This window comes from Manacus candei, unplaced genomic scaffold (genome assembly GCF_025592945.1).
Source record: "Manacus candei isolate 608988 ecotype Guabito, Panama unplaced genomic scaffold, ASM2559294v1 h1tg000016l, whole genome shotgun sequence".
In the NCBI taxonomy this organism is placed as follows: domain Eukaryota; kingdom Metazoa; phylum Chordata; class Aves; order Passeriformes; family Pipridae; genus Manacus; species Manacus candei.
The window spans coordinates 7,443,296-7,455,751 of record NW_026138064.1 but is presented as its reverse complement, the minus strand read 5'-3'; the positions used below and the strand labels follow the sequence as shown (position 1 = coordinate 7,455,751).

Here is a 12,456-nt window from a genome sequence, read left to right as displayed (position 1 = left end):
CACCACCACACACCACCTTTCCTGCCTGAAACACCATTCTGACAGATGGAGCCCAAGGTCACACACTAAATGAAATCAATGGACTTTTACAGGGATTGTCCATATACTATGGGAATATTATCTGTTTGTGTATATAAATTCAAAGGGAGGTAAGTGATGGGGCATTGGGAAGTGTGGGACCTGGCATGACATAAATTATATGGAATAAGGTGTGCCTACTGTCCTGGTTTCAGCTGTGACACACTGAATTTTCTCCCCAGCAGCTGGTACAGTGCTGTCTTTTGGATTCAGTGGGAGGATAATACTGGTAACACACTGTTTGTTCCTGAGCAGTGCTTCCCTTAAGTCAAGGACTTTTCAGTGCCTCATGCTCTGCCAGTGAGGTGTGCAAGAAACCAGGACAGGTGACCCAAACTGGTCAAAGATCATCCATACCACAGAGGGTAATTGGCCAGGAGGGACTAATTACTCTTGGGGGATGGGCTGGGCATCAGTCAGCAGGTGGTGACTGATTGTATTGTGCATCACTTGCTTTTCTGATTTTTCCCCCACCCTTTTAAAAATTGTATTAATAATAATTTTTATTAATTTATTATATTTTAATTACTATAATAAGTATAATTATATTTTGCTTTATTTAAATTATTAAACTGTTCTTACCTACACCCATAAATTTTTTATTTCCTGATTATTCTCCCCTCTGTCCAATTGGGGGTAGGGAGTGAGGGAGGGGCTGCTTGGTACTTAGTTGCCAGCTGGGGTTAAACCTCATCCAGCCTGGCCTTGAACACTTCCAGGGATGGGGCATGCACAAGGTGTATGGGCAACCTGTGCCTCACTATGCTCATAGTGAAGAATTTCTTCCTAATACAGAATACTACAGAATTAAGACAACTGCTTCACTAGCATAAATACATGGTTTACTATGGCAACCAGTTTTCAGCTTTCTGGTCTGCATAAGAATATTTATTTGTCAAAAGCTGCATATTTCTTCTAGAAGGAATAATTCTCCTACCCACCCCACCTGATTATGTTCTTCCACTTTTAAAAGTGGTTGCTTAGCTCCGGACTTGCAGGTTGTGTGTGAAAACAGATTTATTGTTACACAGATGCAAGGCAGCTAAATGCATTCCAGTTCTGATAAAGCAGGCAGTTCTATTTAACTTCCCCTCTTTATTTCTTGCTTGTATCTCTCACTTCAAAGCTGCAGCAACATGTCCATATGCATTTGTTGTAGGTACAACTATGCAATGTTACAGTGATTCCAGGTGTGAGCTCACTTCTTTTTCTTCCCTTTACCTTTCTTGCCTCCCTCTCCTTGCTGAAGGCTTTGATCACTACCTCCCATCTTCTGAGTTCTTGTTTTCAGTTTGGGAATGGTTTCTGCAGCATATAGCATCACCGACTTACCTAAAAATACACAGAGAGATCAATGTATGCCTCACACGTTAATGCAGCATTTTCAAACTTAGAAACTTCAGCCCCACTTCATATTTCACTTAAACTGGGTATAAAGCCCAGGAGTTCTGCTTCCTTCCTTTGTGTACCAAGCAGCTTGTGAAAAATTACTGGAGGGGGAAAAGAAAGTGCAGAACTGAGAAATATCCCAACAGAGTGGAATAGGCACATAACCTGACAATCTTCAATGTATCTACAACCTTCCTGCTACTCTTTCACTCACCTCTTACTGGCCCAGAATATTTGGGACAGAATGATCAGGAAAAAGCTACAAGCGCTTTTAGAAAGGCACTGCTGCCTTCCAGAAGGAATATGGTTTTTAAATCATCTCCTTCAGACTACCAGCACTCTTATGCTACTCTAGATTCCGTAGTAGTCTTGCTCTTTCCTTAAGACACGTACTGCTTTCCTTTCACACATGGATTCATTGTCAGGAAAAATGCAAAATCTGCATTATTTGTCATTCAAGGTGAAATATTTCTATTAATTAGTTAAGGGCAGCTGCTTCATTATAAATTTACGAAATCTCAACTGAACTCAGTATGTATTTTATCAATTTGGCATCCACACCGATGCCTAGCTGGTGTGTGCAACCTAAGAAAAAAGATGGAATTTAGCCATTTAAACACCAAATACTCTGTTTTAAATGTTAACAAAACAGTAAGCCAAAAGTGAATAGATGCTTTGTTCCACATAGCAATCACACAACATTCCCCATAGTCCCCTGCTATGACACTGCAGCAGAAACTGCAGGATTAAGGGCAACAACATTTTACAAACTCTCCTCAGTACCCACAGTACAACTTGATTTAGTTGACTTACACAGGCAAAGAGATTTAATGTAGAGTTATTTATAATTAAATATTATATGTATTTAATTATAAATAACAATTTATAATAGTTAAAACTAATTAAAGAAACTAGTAACATAAAATAAACAAAGTCTCCCTGGTTTATTAACTGAAGAAGTGCCTAAACCCAGGTACTCTATACTCACGTGTTGGAAACTGAGGTAAACATGGGTTGCCATCATCTTGTTTGAGCTGGATTCGTACTCTACCTCTGTACTGCACGTCTCTGTTCCACTCTCTAGGATACATCTTATTTTTCTGTCATGCAAAAGGACAAACTCATTATAATGAGCAGTGGAAAATGGAACTGTTTCAGAGTCATAGCCTTCATTCTTGATGAAACATCACAGGTCTCTCAGTGGTACTGGTTGTTTCACAGTGCACTGTTCAACTGCTTCTGAAAAGCAAAGTGGTTTTACTGGTTTTTGGATACCAGTAACACTCCTAGGTGAGGAGCTCAATTCTTAGAAAATTCAACACTGTTTTAAATTAATAATTACTTCAAGAAACAATCTGTGAAGTTACTTCTCTAGAAATCTAGACTCATTGCCTAAGAACAACAAACTCATCGCATGTATTGCAATAAAAAGCTAACATTCTCTGGCTAAAATGTAACTCCAAAGGGCTATGAAGACTCCAAGCATCGGAATCCTATTCCTATACAACACAGTCATTGCAAAGGTAACCACTTTTCATTAAAAACACGCCTTTTTAAAACCTTAATTTGCAGAGTTGCAGCTTCCAAAATTAGTTTTTATTCTGACACACTTTCAAGCACCCATTACAGTCTTTTCAGAAGGAGAGTAAAACAGAACTAATCTTTCCATAAGCTTAAAAGTGACATTATCTAAGAAATCTGAGATATTTCTAACTTGCATCAGTTTTCCAACATTTACTTCATGATTATGGTCAGTTATCATTCAAAGCAAGCAAAGCTAGTAACAAAACTTCTCAACTGCAAGTTATCCTGTCCATGAGAAAATATATCATGAAAGAACAGAGATATCTCAAGTTTGTTTGTTTTGGGGTTTTTTGGTAGGGGGGGATTCTTTTTGAAAATTACCTCTAATAACACATTGAATCCAACTGCTGCACATACATCTTGGATTTCTGTAGATGTGGGGTTTTCAACAGCCTGTTGAAACAACGTGTTACAATTAATTAGTTTTCAACAATGATTTGCCTACATAACAGTAGTTATTAGTTTCCCACCCTATACTCTGTAACTAGAAAAAGCAGATGGGGACAGAGAAGGTACTTCAAATACTGACACATCTACTCTAGAAGTCATCTATCAGTGCTTCTGTGGTCTACAAAACATTTAAAAAAAAGAGAGAGAGAAGACATCAGGAAACAGAAAACAGATGAAACAGAATTAATTAAGACAGAGAAGAAAGCAAAAGAATTGCTTAGGAAAAGTAACTTAAATTAATTAATAATTATTGTATGTACAAAGATACCAAAAGCTGTGAATCAGCAACAGCAAACTCACAGTAAGGACTGAAGGAGGAAAGAACAGAAAATTTCTAGATTTTTGATTGGTAACTTGCATGCTCATGAAAGATTTTGTTTTTAACTATTCTCAGAAAAACCCACAACCCTAAGCAGTGAGAAAAACCCTTTACATTCCCAGCATTGCTTGTTAAAATTATTATAAAGCAGTGAAATGATGAAAAACTATTTCTGGACAGATTATAAGCAACAATAACTACCAAGTTTACATGCATTTCAAGTTCTAACTTTGAAAGCAACAGAGAGGACAGGACACAGAATACAGATATATATAGTTAGTCTCCGAAAAACAATCATTAGCTAACTATTCTTTTCTGCATTGCTTTCAAATTTGGCAAACTACTTGTATGGGAAATTGAGTGCATTAAGCTCCTCATTCACCTGTTTGCCCAAGGTGCTGCTCACATAAAAGCAGACACTTCAACCCAGTGCTCTTCTCCTACACTCACATGCTGGCAGCAGGCTATCTTCAAATACAGTGTAATTTCCAGTTACCAAACTACTTGCCATGGGGGATTGGAAAGATCAGAGATATATTTTCTAGCTCTCTACACAGTACTGCATAGCAAAATAAAACACCTTTTCCCTACCACCCACAAAATTACTTTGTCTATAGGAATCCTCCTTCCTTCTGCTATTGTCTTCTTGTTATTCAAATATGCTGGATAAATGCAGATGAATCTAGGAAGAGAAAACAGTCAGTTTAAGTAAATGACATCAGCTTCTTTGTTATTAATGCAATACTTTCCTAGTAAAACCAAAAAATAAATCCCATGGCTACAACACAGCAGTTCCATTAAGAACAACCATTTATTTTCCCTAGACTGATTCGTAAAATGTTGTAAAATCCCACTTGGAGTTATCACAGGCACTGCAGGACCATTTGGCTGAGATGCTCCTTGCATGACACCACTTTTTGGGGCACTCTGCGTACAAAGGGCAGCACTACCTATTACAAGAAAAATAAAAAGAGACTGAAACAGGATGTTTTGACCTGTTTCTCACACCCCTGAAACCTGGCAGGGTACACACATCTTTCCCCGAAAAGAATTAAAGAATGTTCCTGAAATGGTTTTACTACACTAATAGTTAACTCAGTTCCTGACAGAAGGAAGCGGCAGATTTTTTTTCTGCAATAGTTTTGCCTTTCTGTGTGCTTTTTGGTGTTTGGGTTTTTGTTTGTTTTGTTTGTTTGTTTTTGTTTTAGTTTGATTTTTGTTTGGTTGGTTTGGGGGGTTGTTTTGTTTATTTTTGTTTTGGTTTTTGGTTTTGTTGTTGTTATTTTTGTTTTTGTTTATTCATACGTAGATCAACGCAGATTTGGGGTAAATTTATAAAGCCACCCAAAAACTGTGCTTAGGAACTTGATCAAGATTTTGCAGTGGATTTAAACCTGTCGAGCACATACGGGGGATGAGACTGACAGAACCTCAATTACACTTATTAGAAAATTAAAATGCCAGCTAGGTAGACCAAGAACTGGAAAAACGCCTACATTTATTTGGATAAGGACCTATGAGACCATAAGGAAAAGCGAGTAAATCGTCTGACGTTCACATAGCTGGAGAACGACAAGGACTGTCGCTGCGTCTCAGGAAACGCTCCTTGCTGCCTCTAAAACCAGCCCAAATCACCTCAACTCTTGGTATTTTCTTCTTTTTTCTTTCCAGTGGTGTTTCCCTCCCTATTTGCTCTTTATGAGCCGACTAGTTCTTGTGAGTCCAGCACGAGAATTCCAGTTCCGATACCGACTCCCCAAACCACACACGTACCACCACCATCCCAACCACCACTATCCCAACCACCACCACCCCTTGTTCCGCAGGAATTTCACCACCACTCCTAGCTCCGCCCGCGTTTTCTGCATCCCGAATGACACATAAGCAAAGAAACACCCGCAAACAGCCCGGCCCAGCGCACCCGGACCCGCGGTACCTCTCCTTGTCGGCCGGGGACGCGGCACCCGCGGCAGCAGCCATGACAGAGGCACCACCCCCGCGGCGTGGGGCCCTCCCCCAGGGGCCCGTCCCTGAGCTTCCATTGGACAGCGGCACTGTCTGTCAAGCGCGGCAGCCTGTGAGGAGACGCCACGTCCACGCCGCCCGGGGCCGCGCGCGCGGCTTCCGCCGGGAATGGCGTCGGGAAGGGGGCCGGGAATGGCGGGCGGGAACCGGGGGGTGTAGGGAAACACCCTGAATAATCAATATAACACTAGCCCAGAGGGTGGCAGTGGGTGACACAAAACGCGGTCGGAGGCCGTTGAACCGCCGCGTGGTTCCCTTCGTTCACAGCGCCCCGGCGGTGCTTCAGCCCAAGAACAACCCATCTGATCCAATGTCTCAGAAAGTAACGCGAAGAAATACCTGTTCGGGATTAGCACAGCCTCGTGGGCAATGAAATTAAAAAGTAGGCTAAAACTTAATAAAAAAATTAAGGAGTTACTTGCTGGGTCCAATCCTGTCTCACATCTTCATTAAAGATCTGGGTGACAGGCTGGTTGCACTGGCCAAACTGGGAGCAGGGGCTGATGCACCAGAGGATTGTGCTGACATCCAGAGGGACCTGGACATGCTGCAGAAACTGGTTGACAGGAACCTCGTGCAGTTCAATAAGGGGAAGAGCAAAGTCCTGCACCTGGAGAGGAACATCCCCAGGCACCAGCACAGGCTAGGGACAGCCCAGCTGGGAAGCAGCTTGTCAGGAAAGGCCTTGGTGGACTCCAAGTTGAACATGAGCCAGTGAAGTGCTCCTGTGACAAAGAAGAAAATGGTTTCCTAGGCTTCACTACCAGAAGTGTTGCCAACAGGTCAGGGGGGTGATCCTGCCCCCCAGCACTGGTGAGGCCACACCTGGAGTGCTAATCCAGCTCTGAGCTTCTCAGGACAAGACAGAAACAAACACAATGGAGAGTCCAAGATATGGCCACCAAGATGATGAAGAGACTGGAGCAGCTCATCTTGGAGAAGAGAAGGCTCAGGAAGATCTCACCAATGCGTATAAACACCTGGAGGGAAGGTACAAAGAGGACAGAGCCAGGCTCTTTCCAGTGGGGCCCAGAGACAGGACCAGAGGTAACTCAACGCAGGAGGTTCCCTGTGAACATCAGTAAACTCCTCTTCCCTATGAGGGTGACCAAGCACTGGCACAGGTTACCCATGGAGGTGATGGAGTCTTCATCCTTGGAAACACTGAAAAGCTGTATGGGAATGATGCTGGACATCTGGCTGTAGGTAGTCCTGCTTGAGCAGGTGGCTGGACCAGATGGCATCCAGAGGTCAGCCTCAGCCATTCAGTCACTCTGTGGATTTCACACAGCATATTTTGTGCAGTGTTACACTCACCAGTTAAACTTCATGCAGCAGCTATGTACCAGGACAAAGAACTGAAGGTATTTATTCAGTATTTATCCCTGGTGGTATTTTTTGCCTTTTTTTTTTTTTTCTGCTCCACCAACATATCCTGCTCCCTTCAATGAAATCCTGAAGAGGAGGGTGCTGAGACCCACTGCAACACAGTGGTATTTCCAGGGAAGAACTACAAGTACCATTCATGAAAGCTTGAGTTTGAGTTAAGAGTGATGGAGAAGCTTCAAAAAGAAGAAGATTCAGAAAATCAGGCATTTGGCCCCGATTAAGAAGTTGTTTGTCTATTCAGCATTTTAACTGTTGAGGAGTTTGGTTGTCTTCTGTATTTGCTCTCAGTACATCAGAAGTGAATACACTGTACAAAGTACTACACAAAACAGGAACATAAAACTGCGTGGCCCGAGCAGAAGCAGCTTTTGAGAAGGTGACTGCAGCTGTCTGGGACCAAGTCAGCAACCTGGCAGCACCTCACAAGCTCAACAAGCTCCTTAGCTAAAAAAAAAGGTTATGAGGTGTGTCAGTTATAAAGGAAGTTTTTGATGCGATAGTTGTCCAGTGCTACAGATAGATTTCTGGAGGGTTATCTTCAGATTATCATCAAGCTGGCTGATACAGAGTCAAGTGTAGCTTCCTAAGAGGTAATCTATTACAAATAATTGTAGATATTTTTTGTTGCTTAGCAGCAAAATGTTCTCATTTTGTTAATAGTAGCTTGGTAATGGATTTCCTGTATTTTTCTTTTAAATCTCCATTGCATGCACAGACTTGTCTATTCAATGATTTTTTATTGAGATACCTACCACCTAAAAAGTGTCAGAGCTGCCATTGTGTCTCTGTGCAGGGCATGTTAATGATCTGACCATAATATGAAACACAGTCATCATCAACCATGTTACAAAGCAAGCTTATTGCCATTTGGGTTTGTCCAATAATATACACTGCCCTTTCCTTCTGGGACACGTAGATTTGAATCCACCAAAAGGGCACAGACATAAATCTCTGAAGGACAGTGCTCTAGCAGTGTTTAAATCAAAGAGCAATCTATCTAATCTAATCTTTTAGAAAGAAATGCTAAGAAATATGTATTTGGTAATATCACAGCTTTGCATACAATTAAAAGAAAAAGAGGCTAAAACCTAATGAAAAAAAAATATTAAAATTTACTTCTTCATAGTGTTCTTTTCTCCCTTAGATTTCTGTAATGATTTTAGTTTCTCAGTCAGTTTGCAGACCAATTTCTGGTGCATCACCTTGAGCAACACTGCTTTGACAGTATGTTGTTTAAGGCAGTGACACAGCTGCAGTTTGTGAGTGGCACAGTACCACTGTTGCATATTAAGACTGCTCTCAGTCGGTCCACCTAATTCAGGACACTGAGAAAGGTTTTGTGTATTCGTTTAATGTTGTTTTATCTGACAGTTGCATTTCATCTTTTTAATTTGAATTCACAGAGCTTTTTAATACCAACATACTGGATTAATGGCTTATGTTTTAAAATAGCATTTAAATTTCTGTAACAGAAGATACACAGGCTGTATCAGTATTTGTGGCAAAGACAAAAATTATTTTCAGATGGAAAAATAATTGAAAATTTGTCAGAAATGGAGTTTTTGGAATTACAGATTTGATGATATGGCATCCATGACTGACCACTCTGCAGATACTACTATTACATACCAGTCTCCTTCACAGGTGGTAGAATTCACAATATCTCAAAACCAGCATGCTGGAAATGAAGCACTGGTTACAGACCTGTCAATTTAATCCCCATCATCGCTGTAGAACGATTTCATTGAGTATATGGCATCCGTTCACTGTATTTTTTTCTAGTGGCATAAATAATAAATTTCAAAGTCGAATTCTGCATATTTCCAGCCTGAGGAATTCAGAGACAGAAGTAGGTCACACAGCATTCCAGCCCAGGCACGTTGTAGCTGCATGTGCTTCCTGAATGTCAGCTATCTCTGACCTCAAGAAATGGAACTGTGAAGCACACCTGACAGCTTTTAAACACTTAAATGCAGGATGAAGAGAAGGGATAATTGCTGGTGAGGACAAGGATTGTACACATCTGCAGCAAAATGTCAAGACTGGAAATAATGCCTTTGGTTAGCAGCAGGGATACTGGTCTTGCAAAGCTGTGTATAACTTGGTCAGGTTATTCCCATCTGCTGTAACTGCAGCAAAAGGGGAAGGGGCAGGAAATGAGCACTGCACTACAGACATTTCAAGCAGAGAATTCCCTCACTGTATACAATGTCATCAGCAAGTCAGGTGTCCTTATTTAGATTCTATTTTTACTATTAATGGTGTCTGGGGAAGAAAAGTAACAAACCCACCCCAATAAAACCCCCCCAAAACCCCACCCCCAAACAAGATCACCCAGCAACAAGAGCCCTGTACAAACATGAAACAGAAATGCAAAGTGATTGTGATACATGTTCCTGCCATTCACCTGGGGAAAATGCAGATGCCATGCATTTAGGAGTGGGAGCCCAAGAAAATCTGGATGGTTTGAGGTGACACAGTTCATGTGTTTTACAGAAGTGTCACATACAGATATTTATTCAGACCCAGCTTATTCAGACCTAACTTACATGTTCAGTTTTCTCTCACCTGAGGCAACACTGCATAGTCTAACCACGCTAGAAATACCTATATAGTAATGGGACTAGTGAAGTCATTCAGGAGGGGGTATATTTGTAGTTAGATTAGTAAAATAAGGTCTGTATTGAACTGCAGATAAAACACAGAACAAAGAAAGGGGATGTAAAGGGAACTCTTTCTTCATTCAGTGGTCATTGAAAGGAACGGGACAAGATAAGGATTTTCTCCACCATCTTTGTAAGCGAGGATTCCAAAAAGATACTTATAAGTAAAATGTAAGAGCTGGGGAAAAAAACCAACAACTTTCAATACAGAAACATACTTATGAAATATGACTCAAGTTGGAAGGAACACACAGGTGTGAACTAGGTCTGTCCAACAGTGAACGTTCCACAGCATAGAGAGAAAATAATGCTCTCCTTCATTCTGTTTTCATAAAACTGGTATTTACTTACCTTGAAACTTCAACATGCAGAGTTAACCATTATTCTTGGTATATGCAACTTTTAAAAGGCTGTATACATCAAAGCAAGTGGTGTCCCTGCCCACAGCAGGGGCTTGGAATGAGGTGAGCTTTAAGGTCCCTTCCTACCCAAGCCATTCTGTGATTCTCTGATTTTAAATCCATAGTTTTAACTGAAATCCAAAATTCTGTCTTCTACATAAAGGAGACAGTTTTCTACTGTTTTCCGAAGAGGCACTACTACCTCATACCCATCCTTCAGTGATCAGCAACATGGTGTTGTTTATGAATCAGCAGAAGCATCACTTTTGTTCATCTCAATGGTAGAAGCCTATAAATAGTGTCAGCATCTTTTTTTAAGGCATGTGGGATGTTTTAAAGCCACATCTGGCTTACACATTTCAATCTGTGTTAAGTGCTGCCCCACAAGAGCAGCTGACAAATGGCCTTGAAAACAGCCATCCTGACTTGTATGGTGTTTAGAGCCTATGGTGTTTAGACTTTTGGATTATGTCACCTAGACACAAGCATTAACTTGCATGAATTAATGTAGGAAGTACAGCAGACAACATACACAGTATTTTACTGAGATACTGGGGGGGAATATTGGGCACCATATTGCCAAGACTCTACCCAAATCCCTATTAGCTGGCAACAGGGGGGAAGTGGCAAAGTGGAAAAATATGGATTTGTACTCATCTCTCATTCCTTCTGATTGCAAAGCCTGTATCTCTGAAGTACAGACCTCAGTTTTACAGTCATTCTTTGTCCTTCTGTTTTAGCCTTGTAAAGCAGCTGACAGCTGTATAAAGTCACAGCTATGTACACTGGGCTTCTAAGATCAAAAGGAACCATCAGTCATCTGTGTGTGAAACAGTAATACAGTATTTGCACTGAGTTCATAGCTTTTACTTAAGCTAGATTTCCACTTCTAAGAATTCCAAATGATTTATGCCCTGGGTTTGGTTAGGATAGAGCCAATTTTCTTCCCAGTAGCTTGTACAGGGTTGTGTTTGGGATTTAGTATGAGAATGTTGATAATGCACTTATGTTTCTGTTGTTGCTAAGTGGTGCCTATACTAAGTCAAGGACCTTCCAGTTTCTCATGCCCTGCCAGGAAGAGGCTGAGGGGCACAAGAAGCTGAGAGAGGGCACAGCCTGGACAGCTGAGACAAAGTGGCCCAAGGGATACTCCAGACCATATGGCATCATCCTCAGCATATAAAGTGGTAGAAAAGCTTGCTGGGGGACCACTGCTTTAGGGACTGTCTAGGAATCAGTCAGCAAGTCACGAGCAATTGTATTGTGCTTCATTGTATAGTCTATATTATTATTATTATTATGAATACTAATAATTATTATTGTATTTATTTACTGTTTATTAAACTATCTTTATCTGAACTCATGAGTTTCTCACTTTTACTCTTATTGTCTCCCCCACCCGACTGCAGGGGAGCAGGTGAGTGGCTGGGTAGTGCTTAGTTGCTGACTGTGGTTAAACAGTGACACTTAAACACTTTAAAAGTGTCAAATAGTCCATCATGGTTGTTCAACTGCTTAATGGAGTAAGAAAAAAGGGAAGCCAACTCCTTCTCATCCCACAATGGAATAATAACAAAATAATAATAATAAAGTACTACCACAAATAATAAAAATTGGGAGATATCTCATAATTCATATTATGGCTTAATTTTTAAATCTACTTCCACAGCTCTTCCATAGTTACTTCCACTCTAAATGTGTGCCATCACATTAGATGAACTTACCAACAGCCTAGGTAAGATGCACAAGTCTTTCTCCCCCCCAACAATGTGTTTTTAATATGGAGGATTGTTAGAAAGGACAGAGAGAATTACGTTTAATCTACCTTCATTTGTATTAAATATAATTATCAGTCAAAATGTCCTTGTTTTCATGATCCATACTGACTTCAAAGTGCTGGTGATAGTTATGGTTGTATTTTTTTTTTAAATTCTTAAAAAAAAGAGTTTTAATTTCTAGCAAGGGAATTTCCTTTTCTGCATATAAACCAACACCTAAGAGCACTTTTTTTCCTAGAATAACTTCAGATACAAATTAATCAGTCCTGAAATTAGAGCTCATCTCAATTATGAAAGCGTGGTACAACTATCAGAAAACAAAGGATCTTAGTAAGTCAGCAAAAATGCCTTTTTTTAGTTTAAATGCTTCTGTCAAAGCC

General features: G+C 40.6%; 1 protein-coding gene across 2 annotated transcripts; it reads right to left on the bottom strand.

Annotated features, from left to right (window-relative positions):
- Positions 1–1,080: 1,080 nt before the first annotated feature.
- On the bottom strand, positions 1,081–5,878 carry SRP19 (signal recognition particle 19). Of its 2 annotated transcripts, none has more exons than XM_051782710.1 (5): positions 5,757–5,878; positions 4,427–4,502; positions 3,373–3,444; positions 2,456–2,567; positions 1,081–1,410 (listed from the first exon to the last, which is right to left on the bottom strand). In XM_051782710.1, the coding sequence occupies exons 1-5, from the start codon at positions 5,798–5,800 to the stop codon at positions 1,277–1,279; spliced, it is 438 nt and encodes a 145-aa protein (XP_051638670.1). In that variant the 5' UTR covers positions 5,801–5,878; the 3' UTR covers positions 1,081–1,276. The 2 variants fall into 2 exon arrangements, with proteins under 2 accessions (XP_051638670.1, XP_051638669.1); XM_051782709.1 differs by having other exon boundaries at positions 5,742–5,828.
- Between the last annotated feature and the right edge of the window lie 6,578 nt (positions 5,879–12,456).

Coding starts and splice junctions, on each gene's coding strand:
- SRP19 (XM_051782709.1), bottom strand. CDS start 5,800: ATGGCTGCTGCCGCGGGTGCCGCGTCCCCGGCCGACAAGGAGAGGTAC. Junction 4,503..5,741: donor GAGAGGTACCGCGGGTCCGG/GTGCGCTGGGCC, acceptor TTCTCTTCCTAG/ATTCATCTGCATTTATCCAG. Junction 2,568..3,372: donor GATTCAATGTGTTATTAGAG/GTAATTTTCAAA, acceptor TTTGCATGACAG/AAAAATAAGATGTATCCTAG.